The 23,772-nt window shown below is 42.4% G+C and overlaps 2 protein-coding genes across 5 annotated transcripts in view; both read left to right on the forward strand.

Moving 5' to 3' along the window:
- Nucleotides 1-23,772, forward strand: part of ACOX1 (acyl-CoA oxidase 1) — a 104,194-nt gene that overhangs the window by 25,791 nt on the left and 54,631 nt on the right. For 2 of the 4 annotated variants that reach the window (XM_085883883.1, XM_085883884.1), the window contains exon 2: nt 317-489. In XM_085883883.1, the coding sequence (XP_085740009.1) occupies nt 381-489 (109 nt within the window). In that variant the 5' untranslated portion in view covers nt 317-380. Of the gene's footprint in view, nt 1; nt 234-316; nt 490-23,772 lie in introns of those variants that run through there. The other 2 variants (XM_085883882.1, XM_085883881.1) reach the window with 2 other exon arrangements.
- On the forward strand, nt 5,709-8,270 carry LOC147024211 (uncharacterized). Its single transcript, XM_085886914.1, has 2 exons — nt 5,709-6,001; nt 6,145-8,270. The coding sequence occupies exons 1-2, from the start codon at nt 5,709-5,711 to the stop codon at nt 7,538-7,540; spliced, it is 1,689 nt and encodes a 562-aa protein (XP_085743040.1). The 3' UTR covers nt 7,541-8,270.

Here is a 23,772-nt window from a genome sequence, read left to right on the forward strand (position 1 = left end):
GAATCGCATCGCTCATTGAACGTTCGGGTTGTGTCGAACACCGGACAAATTATATTAACCAAAGAACCATTTTTAATCTCTTGTCATATTCTTTGCCTTTTTGCTCGTTCATTCATTTGTGTCGTTCCTTGCCGCGAATTGTTTCTCCGAGGGTCGTGGATTGGAGCTCGAACATCAGTGATAAAGTTCGTGTAAACATTGATCACGAGACGGGGTGAAACGGAACAATAAAGGTTTGATGATGATGATGATGATGATGATGATATGATTGTGATGATGATTCGAACATGATGTCGGTTTGGAATATTCTCCACAGTTATCGTTGAACTTTGTTAGTTCCTCGTCGTTGAACCAAGCCGATCCTCAAGGGGGGCTGTGCGATGAATCCCGATATCAAGAAGGAACGAGAAGGGCCGGCATTCGATGTTGAAGCCGTGACGAATCTGTTGGATGGAGGAAGAGACGTGACTGAGCGCAGGAGGCAGTTGGGTGAGTTCCCGTCCTGGGTGTGGGTCGGTGTGTCCACAAGGGACAGGCAGTAGCGGCGTCGCCCGGCGCTCCGTCCCGCGATTCCGTTGAATCGCTCAGAGGGAATTCCCAAAATTCAATTGGACAAAACGACTCGGCTTTTTCTTGATCACATGTATTTTGAAAACGCCCTTAGTTGAACACAATATTGTAAGGGCTGCATCAAAGAACACCAAGTACACTCGTGCCTTTAAACTGCTGAAGGCCCTGTCACACCTTGACGTTTTAGCCAGCGTATGCCGACGTTTGAAAAATTTGGCGAATACGCTGGCACACGTCGAATACGTTATGGGTAAGTTTTGTATACGTTGAGAGCACGCTGGCATACGTCGTCGTACGCCGAGCTCGTCGACAAATTTTCCGACGTGCTCGGCGTACGACTCGCACATTCCGCATACGCTAGCCATAAGTTGTCGGCACGTTATGCGATCGTTGACACACGTCGACACGCGTTACTTGTAAAGGCGCTGTCACACCTTGACGATTTAGCCAGCAATGGCAACGTATAAAAATGTATGTAAAACATCGGCGTACGCTGAAATTTTGATGTTTTTTTTTTTAAGTTTTGGTCGTATTCATAACGTGTTGGTCGTATGCATAACATATCAGTAACGGGCACAGAACGTTTCATTGTCTTAGAGATAACTTATACCAACGAATGCTTAGCCTGTTGTCGGCATTCACAACCTATGCACAACAATAGTTTAACTGAGGCATAGCGCGCTGCACGTATCACCGACGAACTCGTGGCGTAGCCTGTTAAAAACCTGCCGCAGGCCAATTTAAATCATAACCGCCTGAAAATTGAAAGTGTCAACCACGCAGTCACACCTTGACGATTTAGCCAGAGTATGCCAAACTGTGAAAAATTTGCCGAACCAAGCTGGCACACGTCGAATACGTTCTGGGTAAGTTGTGTATACGTTAAGAGCACGCTGAAAAACGATGAAGTATGCTGTCATATTTCGTGGTACGTCGTGAAATTTCAAGCATGCTGAAAATTTTACGACTTACTCGCCGTATGACTCACACATTCCGGTACGCTGGGAATAAGTTGTAGGCTCGATATGCGATCGTTGACACACGTCGACACAAGTTCCTTGTAAGTTACTCATAAGTCGAAACACGTCAAGGTAAAGGCCCGGTCACACCTTGACGTTTTAGCCAACGTATGCCGATTTTTGAATTTTTTTTCTAAAACGCTGGCACACGTTGAATACGTTATGGGTAAGTTTTGATAACATTGAGAGCACGCTGAAAAACACTGCCATACATCGTTGTACGCTGGCTTTAAACGTTGTACTTTTCGGTTGTCCTCAAATTTTTTCATGCTTGAAATTTCACGACGTATGCCGGCGTATGACTCACACGTTCCGCCACGCTGGCCACAAGTTGTATGCACGGTCTGCGATCGTTGACAGACGTCAACACATGCTACTTGTAAGTTAATCATAAGTTGAGACACGCCGAGGTAATGTTTAGCGTACCCGAAACTTATTTCTAACCTATGATTAACGTGTTGTTGGCACGTTACGCGATCGTTGCCACACATCGACAGACGTTACTTCTAAGTTACTCATCGGCTGAAAGACGTCGGTATAATGGATCGTCCTTGCGTCAGCGTCCACGGCCACGGCCAGGACATTTATTTGCAGCATTCTTCAAACTTTTCTTCGGCATGACGAGGATGTTCACACTTCGATGTCTAGCTTGGCTATGATTCCAATTGTCCATTGGCAGCGTTTATTTAAAATAGTCGAATTTGAGCGTTTTAACACGTTCAGAAGAAACGCTTCAAATTTCAAAACCTCAGCGTCAAAAAACAAAGGCGAGTGACAGCAATTTAAATCGTTCATTGTAAACAATGAAAATGGCTGAGTGGTACCGTTTAAAAGTCGTTGAGTGTAAAAAAAAAAAATCCAATTTTTGAGGCAAGCGTCTACTTTCAATAGTGGAGATGCAGCCATTTAAATCGTTGAGTGGCAGCCTATGAACCTACCCGTGGACACGCGGACGCAAGGACGATCCATCATAACCCACACCCTCCCCCTCACACTGACCTACTACTGCCAACATGAACAAACTAATACTGATACTAATACTGATACTGTTACTGCTGACATGGACATCGACTCAAAAAGGACTCGAAAACACTGTTGGGTTCCCCTTTTATGAGCAGCATTTTTATATACCAATTCCCAAAACCGCTGGGAACACGTCTTTATATGGCAGTTGTAAGCTAGAAACGCGTAAATTTTTTTTTTTTGTCGACCGGAAGGCGTCATTGGAATACGTCTACATACGTCGATGTGTGTTGGGACTACGTAAAGAATTGGTTCAAAGCACGTCAAACATAAGTTAGAAATAAGTTTCGCGTAAAAAAGACATCACGGTGACGTGTTTCGACTTATGAGTAGCTTATAAGTAGCCTTTGTGGACGTGTGTAAGCGTCCACATATCGTGTGTAAAACTTATCCCCATCGCATGCGGAACGTGTGTCATACGCCGAGTACGTCGTAAAATTTTGAACATGTTTAAAATTTCTTGACGTACTCTACTTACTACGACGTATGATAGCGTACTTTAGCGTTGTACTCACGTATACCAAACTTACTCATACCGTATTTGACGTGCCCCAACGTTTTAGACACATTTTTCTTAGGTCGGCATACGCTGGCAAGATCGCCAAGGTGTGACCGTGATGTTGACACTTCCATTTCTACGGCAGTTATGATTCGAATCGTTGTGCGTCAGCCTTTTAATAGGCTACGTCACGACATCGTCGGCGATGCGTGCAACGCGCTATGCCTAAGTTAGACTATCGTTGGGCATCGGTTGTGTAGGCCGACAACAGGTTCAGCATTTGTTGGTATAAGTTATCTATAACACAACGAAACGTTCTGTGTCCGTTACCAATGCGTTATACATAAGACCAAGTCGCTATGAATACGTCCGAATCTTTAAAAAAAAAACATCAAAAGTTCAATGTAAGCCAGCGTTTTAGATACATTTTAATACGTTGCCATCGCTGGCTAAAACGTCAAGGTGTGACCGGGCCTTAAGACGTCAAGGTGTGACAGGGCCCTTAAAGGGCTGATACTTCAATGGTTCATTATAATTTGACATATCTACATTGGAATCCCTCACTGTGTTCTCTATGGCTACCCCTATGTATGGTTATTATTATCTACACCACGGAAGGTGAAGGAGGTCATGTTTTCATGGGATGTCTGTGTACGGGATATCTCAAAAGGTTGTTGACGGATGCAGATGAAACTTGTTGGGCAGTTTTGGTATGTGACAAGCACGAACAGATTTGATTTTGGTGTAGATTCGGATCCGGGCCCGACTACTAGAATTTTAAAGTGATTCTTCACCATTGAGAGATCGGGCCAAAAACGATATCTAACACGAGATCTCAAAAAGTTGTTGACGGATTCAGACGAAACTTGGTGGACATGTTGGGTGTGTGACAAGGAAGAATTGATTTGATTTTGGTGAAGATCCAGATCTGGATCCGGCGGCTACGGAAATTATTTAATTTCCAAAGTGATTCTTCACGTTTGTGAGTTTGGGCCAACAACGATACATTGCTGTATAGCACGATATTTCAAAAATGTATTGGGCCCAATATGTTCTCTTGGATCAGGCATTACGTTGCGGAGGTGTGTGCTCTACCGAGTGCCCTTCTAGTTTTTCATTGAATTGTCCCGTTGTTCTTTGTGAGTATGGGGCTTTAAAAATGGCTCTATCACCCCTCAATGCTTCAGCGTGCACACGCAGAACCGTTTTGAAACCATAGCAATCTTGGCACAATATCGTTGTGGTTGGGAAATCAGTAAAATGCTTGAAAGTTCAGGTTATAACTTCAAATAGAATTGCCCCTTTGAGCACTTACCAGTCAGGTGTGTGTGTGTGTGTGTGTGTGTGTGTGTGTGTGTGTGTGTGTGTGTGTGTGTGTGTGTGTGTGTGTGTGTGTGTGTGTGTGTGTGTGTGTGTGTGTGTGTGTGTGTGTGTGTGTGTGTGTTTTGTTATGTCTGGCTTCATTATTTGGTCTACGGTACAGTAATTGGCCTTTATTTTGATTATGCTCGCACCATATCCTGATGCTGTGTGGACTTGGCTTCCCCACTGATGGACCTCTGGTAGCTTTTACTTGTTCCTGCATTTAGGTCTTGGATTGATTGCTGGATCTTGATTCTTGGCTGGGTTCTTCCTTACATCTTTGATGTTTGTTCTTTTTCTTTCATACCTGCTTACTCTTTCACAGTTTCTTTTGCTGTTTCATACCTCTCTTTATTCCTATTTCCCCTTTTAATACCTTTCCTCCCACATAACTGGACCCTAGTTTTCTCTTCATTTTTCAGGCATGTGCTGCCTGCCCTCATGTTCATGTAGAACCAGCAGCTGCTGACTTTGATCCGGTTTTAAGGTTGGGGTAATGGCTGTCACGCCCTGATCACCAGGCATTGTCAGTGTAGGTGGGAGAACTTCCAGTTCTATTCCAGGTAACGCCCACCTCAAGCGAGGCAGCACCTTGCCAATATGTATCCTTATCAGCCTGTCTCTTCTGTCTGCTTCGAGCCAAATGGACTAGGTCAAAAACTGAAAAGAGTGACAGTCATGTCAGGCTTACGAAAAAGCATACAGTGTCAGAATAAGTTGGTATGTTTTGTTCAGTACTTGTAATAGTGGGGCAGATATTTGAGAGAATTGGGCTATTTTACGTACAAGCATGGAATTTTGCACGCTGGTAGAGTTATGTCATGCAATTAATTTCAGATATGGAGCCACCTGAAAAGTTGCCTCCCCTTGCTGGAGCCGCAATTTTCCAAGATGGCGGTCAAAATTTTATACTATATATAATATATGTGATTCCAGATGGCCAAATAGTCTTTGGTAATGAAATTTTTTGTTGGGTTTTGAATTGTTTTACATCTGGGATATGCAAACTGAGCTATTATTAACATTATGGCCGTAGATCTCTGAATTTGTGTTCGATATCTTTGAGTTACATTGTATTTCATGTGACTGTCTCTAGTTGTTCACACAGTCTCTGATAGTCTCTGAGAATTTGGTTTGGAATTTTTAATATGTTTTAATGCATGTAGTATTTAATCAGTTTTCTAATTTATTTTTGTACAGTTGCAGATGTGTGAAGATTAGAAGATATACACATAATGAAGTCTACTAAAAGCCATAAACTGTTCGACCCAATGACTTCTATTAGTGAAAGTAAAGAAACACCAAAAGAAATTGACTGGAATATTTGTGGCCTTTGTCAGCAGATATCCCCAGAAAATTTACAATGTCCTGCACAATCCAAAAGACCGAGTGTTGGTCAAGGGTATTCCACATTAGCAAGGAATATCATTAGTTTCAGTGGAATTGGTGAGTTGCCCATCCCCATAGATGTAGGGAACCTCGATGAAGGATCTGGGATCGAGAAGACTCTTGCAGGCCACCAAGCAAAGTGGCATAAATCATGTTGCATGAAGTTTAATTGTACAAAACTTAGTAGAGCACAGAAGAGGCATGCATCTTCAGAGCATGAGGGGCAACCGCAGCCATCTTCAAACAAGATGTTCATGCGACGAAGTAGCAGCCCGGGTGAAGCTGCGAAGAACCTTTGTTTTTTTTTTTCTGTGAAAAACCTTCACTACAAGAACCTCTCCGTGAAGCCTCTACATTTCGTCTCGATAGCCGTGTTCGAAGATGTGCAATAGACCTGCAAGACGAAAAACTTCTTGCGCAATTAAGTGCTGGGGATCTCGTCACACAAGAGGCGAAATATCATCCAAAGTGTCTTGTTGGTTTGTACAACAGAGCAGCTGAAAAACAGAAAGAAATAAAAGAAAAGAGCAAAGATGAAATACGTCATGGTATTGCCCTTGCTGAACTTATAACATACATTGAAGAAGCACAGATTGAGGAAGAAGTGGCGCCAGTATTCAAGCTTGCGGATCTAATCAAACTCTATAGCAGAAGATTAGAACAACTGGGACTACCAAATGAAGGTCGACCTCACAGTACAAAATTGAAAAACTGGATTCTCTCCCATTTTCCATACATGACAGCTCACAGGCAAGGGAGGGATATTTTGCTGGTGTTCGATGAGGACTTTGGGTCTGCCCTGCGGAAAGCCTGTGAAATTGAAGATTATGACGAAGAAGCAATATGCTTTTCTAGAGCTGCGAAAATCGTCAGAAGAGATATGAATGACCTACAAATAAAGTTTTCGGGTTCATTTGAGCCTGAATGTCAATTAAACTCAGTTCCACAATCATTACTGTCCTTAGTGGCTATGATCCATGGTGGTTCCAACATAGCGTCGCAGTCTCCAGATAGGGTGAATCAGGAAACACTTAGCATGGCACAACTACTGATGTTCAATTCAGCTCGACAAAAGCGAGAAAGGAACATTAATGTCTACCACAGTAAGATCAGAGAGCCACCACTTCCCATATACGTTGGATTAACAGAACATGCGAGAACACGCAAGAGAGACTTAATTGACACCTTATTTGACCTTGGTCTATCCATTTCTTACACTCGAGTAATGGAAATATCAACAACAATGGGAAATGTTGTTTGCGCTCAATACTACAGCGAACAAGTAGTTTGCCCCCCAAATCTGTGCCGTGGTCTGTTGACGGTTGCAGCAGTGGATAACATTGACCACAACCCAAGCTCTTCCATGACAACCGGCTCTTTTCATGGAACTGGAATATCACTGTTTCAATTTCAAACTCCCTCTAATCTTGGTACGACCCGTTCCTTTCCACTTGAACTGGAATCTTCATGGAAGAAGCTAAATGAACTGCCGGATTCCTACACCAATGTTGGCCCTTTGAATATGTCAAAAGCTGAGTTTGCAGTTCCACATGTGGATGGAAAAGTGACAAGTGATCGCCAGAATGTCATTCAAGAGTTGCAAAAGGAAACTCAGTATGTATCACACAAAACATTTCAATTCAGTTTTTGCATGGAATTTTTCATTGGTAAGTATTAAGCATGTAGTATCATATCTAATCATTCTAAATCACAATTTTCATATAGGTGGCTCGTGGAGGTTGAAGAGAACTACAGCAATGATGTCAACGATAACACCAATCTGTCATGGGCAGCGTATCATGCAAATCGACAGGAATCAGCTGGAGTCTTACCAGCGATTACAGCACTGTTGCCATTATTTTCAGACGATTCAGTCAGTACATGATACGACACTCAATGGATGTGATTCGACAAGCAGTGATACTTCTCAACAACAACCAGATACCTGTCATCACTCTGTATCAGCCCCTTTATATTCTTGCAAAGCAGATTCAGTGGCGGTGGCCTTCAGAATATGGTGAAGACAAATTTATTGTGCTTTTGGGAGGGTTACACATTGAAATGGCTGCACTGAAACTTATAGGTGACTGGCTGGAGGATTCAGGATGGGTGGAGGCTTTAGTTCAAGCTAAGGTAGCAGAATCTTTCCTGAAGGCGTCGCATGTGACGAAAACTAGACATGCACATCAAGTGACTCCGAGCGCACTGCACCTGTTGATGAAAAGAGCTTACCGTGGCTATGTAGAATCCTGCACTGAGGAGGAGCCTAATTCATTTGAAAAATGGTGCATCTTGCGCAAGAAAGAGAGTGAGCTTTTTCAGTTCTGGTACGCAACACTACATCTTGAAATGCTTGTTTTTACGTACTTGAGATATGTCCGAACAGCAAACTTCCCTCTGTATATAGACAGTTTATCAGCACTTGCACCTTGGTTCTTCAGTTTCGATCACATTAACTACGCCATATGGTTACCGGTACACATTAGAGATATTGCAGGTTTGGAGGAATGTCATCCAGATATAGCTGAGGAATTTAACAATGGTAAGTTTACCATTAACAAATCAACCAGGGTGTTTTCATCAATGGCAATCGACCAGGCACACGAGCAAAACATTTCCACTGTCAAAAGGGAGGGAGGAGCTATAGGTCTGACTCAAAATCCAGATGCACTGAGGCATTGGATGGTTGCTGGCCCAGAAATTGTAAGAGTGACTGCAGAATTTGAGGCATCCATGGAAAGGCCAAACAAAAGAATAAGCCATGTCACCAAACACCAGGAGCAGAATAAAGCTACACAGGAAACCTTTGTTCGGCAAGTCAGTGATTTATGTAATGTCTTGGAAGAAATGGGAAATCCATTTACAGAGATGAGCCATGATTTAATGAGATTAGACACAAGGGATATTGCAGATTCATCTGTTGTGGAGGCTATCTACAATGCAGAAGATTTAGGACAGAAACAGTATGAAACCTTTACGAAAGACCGACTTATCGAAAGGTCTACTTCAATATCAGAACCAATCAAAAAGAACAAATTGTCTCTGTTCAGCCGACCATCTCCCAGAGAAAAATCTAAAGCAAGCGTACAACTGTCATCTCTCAATAGTGATTGCTCCCTTTTTTCAAGGCTGTATATTGCTTGCCAGTCAAGAGATGGAAACCTAAGTGAGTTCTTTCAACCTGAAAATCAGGCATGTCCGCCAGCACTGTCCTTTTTAGGTAAGCTGCGGCAAGGAAGCAAGTCTGATCTCATGCAGTGTCTTGAGAAAAGCATTGAAGTTACCTGTGACACACCAAACTTTGATGGTGCTGCAATGGTGAATATCCTAAAGCCAATTGCAATTACAACATTCGAGGATTATGCCTTGAAGGTATTCATTCCATATTTGGATCGCAAACTCCAAAATGTGAGTCGCTAAGACATCGTATGGGATCAGTACCTGGATAATAGTCTGAAGGCCCAGACAAGGATGAAACGTGGTAAAGGAGTTCGGCGCAGGGTTGCTGCACACATACATCTACCAGGAAATTGGCAGGGGTTCCTAAGAATTGACGAGAATAAGAAAGAGCTTTTTACGTTCTTGGTCGGATACGTTGCACAACATTCCACGGAGAAAGAAATTATAAGCACCGATGGGCGCAGTGTCGTCTGCAATAGGGAACGGGATGTCAGCTTTCTATCCCCGTGTGATAATGAGGAAGCTGATACAAGGATGGTCCTCCACTTTGCAGACGCAGTACAACAGGGCTTCAAGCACATCGCTATCCGTACAGTGGATACAGATGTTGTTGTTTTAGCTGTGGCTGCAGGGGCTGAACTTTCAATACCCAAGATATGGATTGCGTTTGGAACAGCAAAGTCATTCAGATATATTCCTGTCCATGAAATCATTACGTGCCTTGGACCATTGAAATCTGAAGCACTGCCATTCTTCCATGCCTACACAGGATGTGATACAGTGTCATCATTCTATACCCGTGGCAAGAGAACTGCATGGGAAACGTGGAGGTTGTATGAAGAAGTGACAGATACTTTTCTAGCACTCTCAAAAGGACCTGATAAAAGCAGTTTTTAAATAGTGTAATTCCTCTCGCGTCTAGATGTTTGTGTTGTAAAGTTGTTTTACCTTGTGAAACTTTTGTTTGTCATGTGACAGAAAAGACTTCTGTTGTTTGTGAATGTTTGTTGGGATGTAAATCAAAGTACATTATTTATATTCTCATCTGTGGAGATTTGTGGATTGCAATATGTTGGTAAAACTTCTCAATGTATCGATCAACGTTTGAATGGACATAGGTCTGCTCTATCGTCTGGTATTAAGACTTATTTATAGAATAATTTCAATGAAGTTGGGCATGTTTTTGTCAATGTTCTATTCAAATTATAGACTCAGTTAATGTTAATGATTTTGATAATAAAGAGAAGTGTAATATTGAGCGGGGACGCAAAGATTTTTGGATCAGGACCTTGTGTGTGATCTATCCTTTGGGCCTCAATGACAGGGTACAGGGTTCTGGGTCAGTTTCTCAAGGTAATGTTTTTGGGAACAAATATTTTGCTTATGCAATCAGAAGGAGACCTAAAGGTCATGGGTGGCATCTTCGGTATCGTGCAGCTCCAAAAATGGAAATTTCAGGGATAATTGATAAACTTAAAGGTTTTTTTTTTTTTTTGAAGGAAAGGTTTTTCATTGTTTTTATGTTATTTTGAGATCATGTTCTAAACAAGTCTTAGCTAATATTCTCCGGAGTTTCGCAGGTTCATATGACGTGCTCGTTTTTGCTTGAAGCTTTTTGTAGCAGGGTTCTGATGAAGAAGTCTACTCCCAAAGTTGAGAGGATCCACGAGTTCTTAGTTTGTGATATATATATATATATATATATATATATATATATATATATATATATATATATATATATATATATATATATATATATATATATATATATATATATATATATATATATATATATATATATATATATTTCCTCCCCAGCAAGCAGGTAGATAGACTTTGGCTTCATTCTATTTTTAGGGATACTAGTGTAGAGAGTTTATTCCCAGATAAAGTTAGGGAGTGAACCCCACTGAAGGTTTATTTCACTTTCACCAAGACCATAGGACAATCCTTATTCAATTATGGTGAATTTCTTAAAACTCTTCGTGGAGCTGCAGTTAAGGACATTTTTGAAACTGATTGTGCATATTTGTCTTCTCCTTTTTAAAATGGTCCTTGTGGACACGTAGTTTCTAGGGATTTAAATATAGTTAGTAATCGTGAAATTAGGGATCTGATGAAAATAGGCGTTAACTAGAGGGGGAGTACTCGGCAGAGTGCAAAACCTCCGCTGCCAATACTGCTGGGTCACTCAAGTGAACGTTATATCTTATTCATTAAATATGTCAACGGTGCTGACAGTTATAGTTCTTTTCTCCAACATTTTTTTTTTGGGGGGGGGGGGGTTGGAAATCACTTAAAACATGAAGAAATGCAAAAAAAAGAAATCGAAATTGTTGAAAAAAAAGTTGCAAAAATTTTTTTCTCTAACAATTTTTTTTTGGGGGGGGGGGGGACAAGTCCAAAATCTAATAGCATGATCCTTGGACCATTCCTAACCCCCCCCCCCAACCAAGTTTCGTCGAAATCCGTCGGAGTTTTTCCGCAATACTGTTCACAAACAAACAAACAAACAAAGAGAAAGGGGTGAAAACAGTAACCTCCGATCTTCGATGGCGGAGGTTAACTAGAGGGGGAGCACTCGGTAGAGTGCAAAACCTCCGCCACCAATACTGCTGGGTCACTCAAGTGACCCTGATATCCTGACCCACAAGTGACCAAGTGACCCAAGTGACCCTGATTATAATCCAACCCATTCCTATAGTCAAAAATGCATATTTGTGAAGATCGGTAGGGTCCGAAGTTTTGGGGGTCATTGTCATCAGTCAAAATTACAAAATGGGTGGGATTTGTTGTGCCTGGCACCACTTGTTTTTTTTTTTTCATCATTTCATTGTACTCATAATATGCAATTGGTCACTGTCTTTGACCAATATATTTATGATGGACCCGAGGCATCAAAAGCTACACATATCAAACAAGAAAAAGAACAATCAGTGATTGCAGACCCTCGCCACGACTTGGTTTGTGTGGTATTTGTATACTGGTGTGTTACATAATTAACTATAGGGGGAGCACTCGTTAGAGTGCAAAACCTCCGCCGCCAATACTGCTAGGTCACTCCAGTGAACCTGATATCCTATTCATTCAATTTGATGTCAACAGTGCTCACAGAGTTATAGTTTGCAACTTTCCCTTTTACTTTTAACTTTTACATACTCAATTCATTCGTCATAACTAGATTCCTTGAGACAGAAATTGAATTTACGTGGGTATATCAGCCGCAATTATAATTTTGGCATGTTTTTTGTTGGAAATCACTTTTTACATGTGGAAATGCAAAAAAAAAAAATCTAAATTTTGTTGAAAAAAGTTGCAAAAATTTTTTTTTCTCTAACAATTTTTTTTGGGGGGGGGGGTTGGAAATCACTTTAAACATGTAGAAATGCAAAAAAAAAAAATTCAATTTTTTTTCAAAATGGCTGCCATAGCGGCCATATTGGATTTTGGACCAAGTCCAAAATCTAATGGCATGATCCTTGGACCATACCTAATCCCCCCACCAAGTTTTGTCGCAATACTGTTCCGTAATACTGTTTTTCCGTAATACTGTTCACAAACAAACAAACAAACAGACAGGGGTGAAAACAGTAACCTCCGATCTTCGATGGCGGAGGTTAAGGCCCAGTCACACCTTGACGTTTTAGCCAGCTTATGCCGATTTTTGGAAAATTTGTGTAAAACGCTGGTACACGTCGAATACGTTATGGGTAAGTTTTGATAACATTGAGAGCACGCTGAAAAACACTGCCATACGTCGTAGTACGCTGGCTTTAAACGTTGTACTTTTCGGTTGTCCTCAAATTTTCCACGCTTGAAATTTTAAGACTGATGCCAGCATATGACTCACATGTTCCGCATAACGCTGGCCATAAGTTGTAGGCATGTTACGCGATCGTTGACACACGGCGACACGCGCTACTTGTAAGTTACTCATAAGTCGAAACACGTCGAGGTAATGTTTAGCGTACCCAAAACTTATTTCTAACCTATGAGTAACGTGTTGTAGGCACGTTACACGATCATTGACACACGTCAACACACGTTACTTGTAAGGTACTCATAAGTCGAAACACATCAAGGTAATGGTTAGCGTCAGTGTTCCAGACTCCCTAGGGGTTTTTTTTCTTCTTCTTCGGTATGACGGTGATGTCGACACTTCGATTTCTAGTGCGGTTATAATATAATGTAATTAAAAGGCTGCCGCTAAACGATTTAAATCATAACCGCACTAGAAATCGAAGTGTTGACATCACCGTCATACCGAAGAAAAAAAACCCCCCAAAAAACACAGGGAGTCTGGAACACTGACGCTAACCATTACCTTGAGTGTTTCGACTTATGAGCACCTTACAAGTAACTTTTGTCGACGTGTGCCAATGTTCGCATATTGTGCGTACAACTTATTCCCATCGCATGTGGAACGTGTCTCATACGGCGAGTACGTCGTAAAATGTTTAACACGTTTATAATTACAAGACATACTCCACTTAATACGACGTATGATAGCGTACTTTTGCATTTTATTCACGCATACCAAACTTACCCATACCGTATTTGACGTGCGCCAGCGTTTTAGACGCATTTTTCAGAGGTCGGCATACGCTGGCAAGATCGCCAAGGTGTGACTGCGATGTTGACACTTCCATTTCTGCGGCGGTTATGATTTGAATCGTTGTGCGGCAGCCTTTTAATAAGCTATGTCACGTCATCGTCGGCGATGAGTGCAGCGTGTTATGCCGAAGTTAGACTATCGTTGGGCATAGGTTGTTAAGGCCGACAACAGGCTCAGCATTCGTTGGTATAAGTTAGCTATAACACAACGAAACGTTCTGTGTCTGTTACTAATATGTTATGCGTACGACCTACTAGTTATGAATACGTCCGAATCTTTAAAAAAAACATCAAAAGTTCAACATAAGCCAGCGTTTTACATACATTTTAATACGTTGCCATTGCTGGCTAAAACGTCAAAGTGTGATGGCCTTTAAATATACGGAACCAGGAACTCGACCTTGGAGCTGCATTAGTTCTTCAATTGTGGATTATGTCCCTAATTTTGTTAACTTAAATTTGGTGCACATTTTGTTATCTATAAACAGTTTTCGTGCATGGTTTAACAGAGTTGTGAAAGCCCTGGATTACAGGATTCTTTTTTGTTTTTTTTAGTAGTTGGGGCTTGCTTTCACTAGGTGAAACCAGCGTTGAACAAGCCGAGTGTTTGTAGACATTCGGGAACTCCATGTGATATCTACGTAATAGTTCCAGCGGAAAAGGTTGCTAATAATTTTGTTGTGGTTTGTAAAAAGTTTTATGTAGACGTTTTACTCAGAGAGTTAGGCATTTATACGTTTACTTTCACTCGTATAGGAAATAGCCCATATGCTCCTTGTCATAAATCATTCCAAGATATTATCTGAGCATCAGGAAGTTTTAGTTAATAATTTCGGTATTAAATGTAAAAAGGTAAATCTTTGTATTCCTTGGCTTTTCTGGATCCCTAAGCTTCATAAGAACCAGTACAATTGTAGGTTTATCGTGGGTGCCAAGCAGTGTTCCACCAAACATCGGTTGTAGTTAACTCAGGTTTACAAGTTGTAAGGGAACAGTTCAGAAAATATTGTTGAGCAATTGAAAAGAATTATGGTATGAACACTTTCGGGAGCATTAATTCTTCTTTTGAGTTATTAGATAGAATAAGATACCTCAATGTCAAGTCAGTTGAAGTTTTTGATTTTTCAACTTTAGAAACAAGTTTGGATTTCGTACAAGTGAGAAATTCACTCTTCAAAGTAATTGACAAGGTTTTTAACTCTTTAAAAAAAAAAAAAGTTTTGATGTGCCAGATTTGATAGAGCATTCTTTTCTAAAAAGAAATGCTCAACGTTTTAATTGTTTTGATAAGCAGAAGTTAAAGGATGCTGTTAATTTTATTTTATTTTATACTTTTGTGTCTTTTTGTGGGATAATGTTTCAACAGGTTGAGGGTATTTCCATGGGGGGGAGGGAATTTCAGCCCCCTACCAACCGACATTTTTCTTATTTTCTGTGAATTTTCATTCATGCAGAAACTGATGAAGGAGAAAAAAATTAGGATTAGCTGAAATATTATCTTATACATGTCATTAGATAGATGACGTGTGTGGTTAATGATAATTTTTTTTGATCGGCAGCTTCACAAGATTCATCCAGATAACCTGATTGTAAACAGGAGGGGTAATGATTTAACAGTTGCTGCATATCTGGATGTGTTGGTTAGAGTTGGACAGAATGGCTTTAGTGCAAGTGTATATCATAAAATTGATTTCAGTTTCCCAGTAGTCTTGTACACCTTTCCGTGTAGCAATCAATGTACCAATTAAAATGGGTTACAATGTGTTTTCACGAAGTATTTATTCACAATTGAGTGAGGAATGGTATGTGGCACAGTAAATGGGGTTTATTATTACGTACAGCAGGGATAGCAAGGAATTTGTGGGGTGCAACAAAAGGCAAGCTATTTACAAAAGCAGACACAGAGCAGACTTATCCCGTTATATCTTCTCCAACCTTAACTTATGCTACGACAGGTGCCATCTCTCTCTCTCTCTCTCTCTCTCTCTCTCTCTCTCTCTCTCTCTCTCTCTCTCTCTCTCTCTCTCTCTCTCTCTCTCTCTCTCTCTCTCTCTCTCTCTCTCTCTCTCTCTCTCTCTCTCTCTCTCTCTCTCTCTCTCTCTCTCTCTCTCTCTCTCTCTCTCTCTCACACACACACACACACACACACACACACACACACACACACACACACACACACACACACACACACACACACACACACACACACACACACACACACACACACACACACACACACACACACACACACACACACAATGAAGATAACATAGCCAGATGGAAGGAGAGCAGATGAGGACTAACGGCCTTGCAATACCTGGTGCGGTCAGCTGACCGCGCAACTCAGTATGTTTTGGGGGTTTCTCTTCTTGAGCGACCCCACCTTTAGTGTCAGTGCGTTATCTCCTGCTTAATCATTTTGCTGGGGCTCGTAGAAACGTGTGCTCTGCACTGGTCCAGAAGAGCGTCTGTCACACACCAACCCTGAGTGTAGATGCAGCGACAGCAGACAAGGTGCAGTGAAGAGAGGACCGTGCACAGAGGCGAAGGAAGGGGCGAGGAAACCAGGCAAAGACGAAGAAGTGGACGAGGCAGGCAGGTGGAGAAGAGCAGAGAGAGAGGGCGGACGGATTCACGATCCACCTTTTATAAGGGTGGGGTGACGACCCGAAGCGACGCGCCGTCACCTGAATTGTGCTCCTCTATTGGATCCTGGCCCCGTCCTGCCAGGCTCCTGGGACCGGAAGCGGTTTCATTCGCACGACACAGCCCGGAGCCCTGCACCAAACTCCCGGGCTGTGTTCTTGCGACTGAATGAGGGTCACATCGGTCCTGCATGTCCACCCGGGGCATCCCCAGTGAGATGCGGTTGGCGCTGTTAACGTGCTTGGCCCGTCCCCGCGCCATGCCGTCTGAGTGGCCTGGAGAGTTGGGGGGTCTGGGTGCTTTGGGGGATCCTGAAGAGTTGTGGAGTGCCTTCAAGACCACTGTCCTTGATGTTGCTGGTGGATGTCTTGGAACTCACCAGAGGGCAAACAAGGATTTTGTCTCCCAAGGGACACTGGATACCATTCACCAGAGTCGCAGGGCCAGGCTGAATGGCAGAGCTGAGCTGTTCAGGGAGCTGAGGCGTAAAACTGTATGTGCACTCAGGGTGGACAAAGAGGTCTATGTCCGAGGAATCTGTGAGGGGGTAGAGCATCACCTGTCATCAAGTGATTCTTGTCCTGCTTACAGGGGAATTCACCCATTGCGTTCCTCCAAGCCCATCACTTGGTGTACTGCAGTTAGAGCAGAGGGTGGTGGGCTCTTGACAGAGGAGTCCGAAGTGAAGGGCGGCTGGGTGGCTGCACCAGGTTGAAACACCAGCTGTCGAGTTGGATGTCAGAGGTGTTTCAATCCCATTTGCTGACCCTCCAATAAACTGTGGTCCACCTTCATTTGTGGAAACACAGGCTGCGGTGAACCGGTTGAAATGGGGTAAAGCTCCTGGGATCTGTGGCATCCGTGCTGAACTTCTCAAGGCTTGTGGAAATGCTGCACTTGTGTCATTGCATGCACTTCTGTGCTCTGCCGGGAACACAGGCATCATCCAAATTGACTGGAAGAGGGGCCTTGTTGTTCCTCTCTGGAAAGGGACGGGTGATCGCCAAGACAGCAACAACTACCGAGGGGTGACGCTGCTCTCAGTGCCGGGCAAGGTCTTTGCTCAGATAATTATTGATAGGGTTCGCCACCATCTTCCGTATCCTTGCTCTTCCGGTTTTCACCAAACGCAGACCAGAGTTTCGGCAGGGGCTGTTTGCAGCCTACGTTGATCTCTGTAAAGCGCTTGATTCAGTGAATCGGGCTGTCCTCTGGAGGATTCTTAGTCTTCGTGGGGTGCCACCAAAACTGATCAATCTGTTGTCTGAATTACACTTTGGTATTGAGAGTGCTGTGAGATGTGGTGATACTATCTCTGACTTATTTCCAGTTCTTACTGGAGTTCTTCAGGGTTCTGTACTGGCCCCCACACTTTTCAGTGCTTGTAAGGACTGGATTCTGGGGAGGATGTCAGAGAGATCAAGCTGCGGTGTATCGTTTGGGAATGTCAACATCTCTGACCTTGATTTTGCAGATGATGCAGTCATCTTTGCGGAGACTCTAGATATCCTTTTGGGGGCCCTCGAGGTGCTGAATGAGGAGTCGGAGCTGCTGTGATTACGGATTTCCTGGGTCAAAACTAAGATCCAGGCTTTCCATGACATCTTGGATGATGCTATCCTGTCTGTACCTGTTTGTGGTGAGGATGTTGAGGTCACAGAGAGATTCCCTTACCTTGGCAGTGATATTCATATCTCTGCTGGCTGTGAGTCAGAGGTCAACAGACATCTGGGTCGGGCCTGGGGAGTCATGGATTCACTGGATCATGGGTTGTGGCACTGCCGGTACCTGTGCAGGAGGACGAAAGTCTGAGTCTTCAGGTCCTTGGTGCTTCCATAGCTTAATCTTTGAATGTGAAACTTGGATTCTGACCAGGGATCTGAGACGGAAACTTGATGCCTTTGGGACCAGGACTCCGGATAATTATTGGCTGTCGCTGGTCGGACTTTGTGTCCAACGAGCGGTTGCTGAGAGAGACTCAAATGAGATTCGTTACCTGCATAGTCCGTGAGCATCAACTGCGGCTGTATGAACATGTGGCTCGTTTTCCTGACGCTCATCCTGCTCATCAGATTCTCTCAGCGAGGGATCCTCGTGAGTGGAGGAGGCCAATGGGCCGACCGCATGCCTCGTGTTTGCAGCAGGTTGATCAGAATCTCAAGGAGATGGGGGATGGGCCAGGCACGGGAGATGGCCAGACGGAGGCCCCTGGAGTACTGGCGGAAAGTGGATGCAGCGACGCACTGCTCTGACTCTTGCTCTCATACCTGACCTCGTCTCATTTGAAGCCCATCGCGCGTTCTTGGCCGGAGAGCAATTCCAAAAACCCGCAGCCTATGTTAATCTTGAAGCTCTGTCACATGGCTGGGTTTCAGGGGTAAATGAGGCCATTTTTGTTTTTGGAGTCTTGCGGGGAGGGCTAATTCTCGGGGAGGCGTCTACGCGCGAAAGGGAGTGCTCGGATTTGCCTCGGATCGTTGGAGATGCGAGGGCTGTTCTTCTTCTTCTTTCGGCTGCTCCCGTTAGGGGTTGCCACAGCGGATCATCCGTATGATCCGCATAGTGATTTGGCACATGTTTTACGCCGGATGCCCTTCCTGACGCAAACCTGGTCGCCTCTTACGACACAGGGATATGGTACACCTATTTTAACCGGGGTATACACCGGCCCAGTACACTGGTACTCATTTCACCAACCTCGGAAGGATGAGAGGCTGAGTCAACCCCCTGGTGTATTAATTCAGTGGCCCAACGGGGCTTGAACTCAGGACCTATTGGATCCCAAGCCGCTGCCCTAACCACTGCGCCAACACACCAGATGCGAGGGCTGTTATAAATAAATATTTTTGCTTGGTTCTGGGGCACAAGAGAAATTGTACTCGATTTTTGCATCTATTGCCAAAAGGTGGTGTACATGCTTACATGCCAGTCATGCGGTCACTTGTATTAAGTAAAAATGATGGGAACTCAACACCTCTCATCCACGGATATTCCCCTCATTTCCGTGAGTCCGATGCTGTTAATATGGAATGCATTGTCATAGTGGTTTCCATTGTCGTTTAAAATTTACGAAACACCATTCAAAATTCAGCTCCCAAGTGGTACGTGGGCACATTGTATTCTCTCTGTTCCCTTAATGCAGTCATTGTAATTCTGTGTAGCAATTACGTAATCGTACGTGGTTTACCTAAAAGCAGGTCTTCAGTTTCTGTGTTTAATAACGTCATTAAAATTGGTGTAATTAGGAAAACGCTTCATAGTTTTTGGCTGATTGAGTGTCCACTGGTACTTTTTGGCGATTCCTTGTCGCCAAACTGACGTTCCAGTCTACCTCTTCAAATGAGCTAAACATTTTATTTTACTAATTGACAGCCAGCAAGCATGGTACTCATGGTGGGAAGCATTGTTACCTCTACCACCGAAGGTGGAAGGAGGTAATGTTTTCACATCTGTATACAGGATAAAACAAAAAAATTGTGGACAGATCCAGATGAAATTTGGTGGACAGGTTTGGTGTGTGACAAGGAAGAACGGATTAGATTTTGGTGAAGATTCAGATCCGGATCGGAAAACTATAATTTTTCAGTGATTCTTCACCACAGAGAGATCAGGCCCAAAATTATATGTAGCACGATATCTCAAAAAGTTGTGGACGGATTCGGACGAAACTTCGTGGACACGTTGAGTGTGTGATGAGGAAGAATTGATTCGATTTTTTGTGAAGATTTGAATCCCGATCCGCTTATTATTATTATTATTATTATTATTATTATTTTAAAGTGATTCTTCACCATTGAGAGATATGGCTTAACCGATTATAAAGCACGATATCTCAAAAAGTTATGGATACATTTCAACGAAACTTCGTTGACAGGTTGGATGTGTGATGAGGAAGAATTGATTTGATTTTGGTGAAGATCTGAATCTGGGTCGAGGTACGAGAATTATTTAATTTTCAGTGATTCTTCACCATTGAGACATCGGGCCAAAAACGACGTATAGCATGATATTTCAAAAATGAATTGGGCCACATATGTTCTCGTGGATCGGGCATTGTGTGGTGGAGGTATGCGCTCTACTGAGTGCCCTTCGAGTTTATTTTTTGCTCTGACAAAGGGTTAATGCTCAAAACGTTAACTGCACCTTGCTTGTCCATGGCGGTTAACAAAGGCTTTTCAGCTTTCAGTTTCCAAAATGTTTTCTTTGTTGCAATGCCTGCCGATGACTTTGTTTACTCCACCAAGTTCACAGATAAAAGGTTATGGCAGGATGTGGACCTTGACCGGGGTGCCGGCACGTATTGGTCTGTACTCTTGCAAAATGAGAGAGAGAGGGAGATAGAGAAGTCCACCTTCAAACCAACTTTAATGTAACACTCCCAGATGACCTACTTTATTATTGCACTCTCATTTCGCCTTGATCACAGTATGACAAAGTTGTTTGTATAACCATACCATTTTTACATATGTTTGAACCACAAGTTGATTTTGTACATCGATTGTGGATTATGGCAAAGATATCTCTGCCATTCCCGAGCGTATTTGCATCACTCGTGGTGTGCCGTATTCCGCAACGCCGACGGGCTCGACTCCCACACCCTTCCAACCTTGCAGACGGTTCAAAAAAGTTGTCTGATTTGACCATAATATTTATACATCTAGTTTAATCACAAGTTGGTGGTGATGTTGATTTCCTTCATTGTGTATTGTCTAAGTCAGAAATGATTAATTAGGCTTTAGAATTTGTTCCACACCCGGTGTCTGTCTGCACATTTTTGTCAAGGGCCATACTTTTCTTATCTCCACGCGTTATAATAAGTTACAAAGGAGGTTTGTTTGTTGGTGATGGGGATCCTGATTGTTCACATATAAACTGATTAATGAGAGTGATTAGATGTACCTTTTTTTTTTTTTACGATCTATATACGAACTATTACCGAGGTAGTTTTCATGATTTATACGGATGTGGAATTTTTATTGGGTGATTTATTAGCATCGCATGTTCCTGAAGGAATACAAAAGGTTATTGTCAGTCGGTCCGCACGAGTTCTCAGATCTACTATAATCGCTATACCCGAGGTGAGGCTTCGTTTGTTTTACACATTACCATCGGGGGTACCCGGTGTTGCCCGGTGCTGTTCTAATCCTGTTGGGATTTTGAAGAAATCAAAGAAACAAAAATTCTCCCCATTTCTTTTTTATGGAGGTTGAAAACACTTCTCTATACCCACAACTAAGGAATGGAGCCAGGTTTGTTTATTATTTCCTTTCACAAAGCTACAAAGGCATGGGCACTATAGAACATATAAAATTATAAAATAAAATAAAAAAAATTCTTGAAATGCTCTTCGACACTCGCCGGCGAACCTCTCAGGTTGACGAAGATCCGTTTGGCCATCTATGAGAAAAATGGAAACGCACACACACCTTGTTTTTTCCCCATTTCTGGTCCTCACAATTCTGACACACAGAGATGCACACATGCATTTCAATAATTGTACAATGTCGCCGATTCCTAAAATATCATACAACTTAAAGGTTTGCTGTAAATGATCATAATTTCACAACATCCTATATTCAACTTCATTTAAATTTTAAACCTCAAAACATAGTTCCCTTACCCACCCTGGAATAACCTTAACCTGTAAGCAATTGAATGGTTTCCCAACCGCACGGATCATCATCTAGGCACCGTTCTTCCTCGAGGTTTCGATCCTTTTAGCCAAGAACCTCTCCAAACGATGGATCCACAACCCCGGTCATGGATACACATCAGTAGATGACCTCTATCAGTGGATCCACAACCTCAGTTGCGTCCACCCGTCCCGACAGTCAACCCCATCAATGCAACATCACCAATCAAACTTTACTCGCTAGAGGATTTCATGCGTTATCACATAGTTTCAACTCCCATCACACATTCTATCATATGATGATATAATATATTTAAAAAAAAACACGCGTGTATCTCTCTTGTAGTATAGATGAGTGGATGGGAAGAGAAATGTTGAAATTTACTCTGTGATACAAAAGAAAACATTTTAATGTGATGCAAGTTTTTAGTTTTTTTCCAATACAGTTTACATGACATTAATTCTAAGCAATTTGATTCATATGTGAACAGTTTAAAGTCTTGCCAATTGATGTCGATGACCAATCAGGTTCTTCCCCCACAACCGCATTGTGTGAACCCTGAGTCATTTAAACTGTTGTAACCATACACCTCTTTATACAAAGTTTAATAAACAGTAATAATCTTTTTCTTAGGTAATGCACTTTTTATGTAGAAGCCAAATCTCAAGGCACTTTACAAAGAAGGACAAGATAAGACGAGTGCAATTAAGAAAAGGTAACGAAACAAAAATGATTTTGGGAGGGAATTTTAAACCTTAATTTGAGGCTTTGTAATTGGAGGCAATTTTGTAACAAAATGCCAAATATTTATATATATATATATATATATATATATATATATATATATATATATATATATATATATATCAAAATGATTGTTTTCTTTTGGATACAGCACAAGACTGTGAGGTAGCGTCATTGACTGAGGGTGGCTGTGCAGCGGATGTATTGCTCCCTCCTCAAGTTTAAGGGAGGAATTTGGAATTTGTTCATGCCGGTGATAGCTCACCTAAACTTTGTGAGGAACACTGTAGGATCTTTAACGCCCACCAATGAATGCTGGCAGATGGGATTCCCGTTTAACATCCATCTGAGGGACGGCACACACATTGACGAATCACCCTGCCTCTGAAACACTGGGATTACAGATTATATTTGAAGATTATTGACGGCCTTATTTAATTATATCCTTTATCAGGTTCATCCTCGGTCACCTCGCTCTCTTGGGTCTTAGGGCTTGCTCAACCATGCCTTAACTTGGAACAGGCCGCAACAATTTAACGATAGTTTTTTTTCTTTCTTTTCTTTTCTTTTCTTTTCACTTTCCTCATACATTATCGAATGCCTGTTCATCATAGAGCTATGAATCGCTGCGTGCTATGAATGTCTGGAGCTATGAATCGCTGGGTACATTGCAATGCTTATAAACGCCCGGAAGTGCCAGCATCCATGGCTTTATTTCATTTCCGCACATGTCATAACCTCGAGAATCTCTTGAACCAAGCCAAATTGCTAAATTTAAGCTCCAGATTGAACTTGGCAGCAGTTCCAACTGCTAAAAAAAAAAACTCGTTCATTTTCTAATTTGGACATTGCTTAGGCATCTCTAGGAGGTGTTTAGTATGACGGATCATTGCTTGCCAAGCCAGCCATTCCTTATTAACCATTTCATTGGAGTTCTTCGTTTGTGCTTAAACCACTTGGAGAGCACTCTATAATATTTGCACTGTCACTGAATACTGTTTATCGATCGACTTCAACAAAGTTCAGGCCACTCGTCTACGTTGGCCACGTGTTCTGCGATGCAACAGGTGGTGCTAGCTCGCTGAAAATGAGA

The sequence above is a fragment of the Eptatretus burgeri genome, chromosome 6 (genome assembly GCF_056783735.1).
Source record: "Eptatretus burgeri isolate ZD-2024b chromosome 6, Ebu_testis_v1, whole genome shotgun sequence".
Taxonomy (NCBI): Eukaryota; Metazoa; Chordata; class Myxini; order Myxiniformes; family Myxinidae; genus Eptatretus; species Eptatretus burgeri.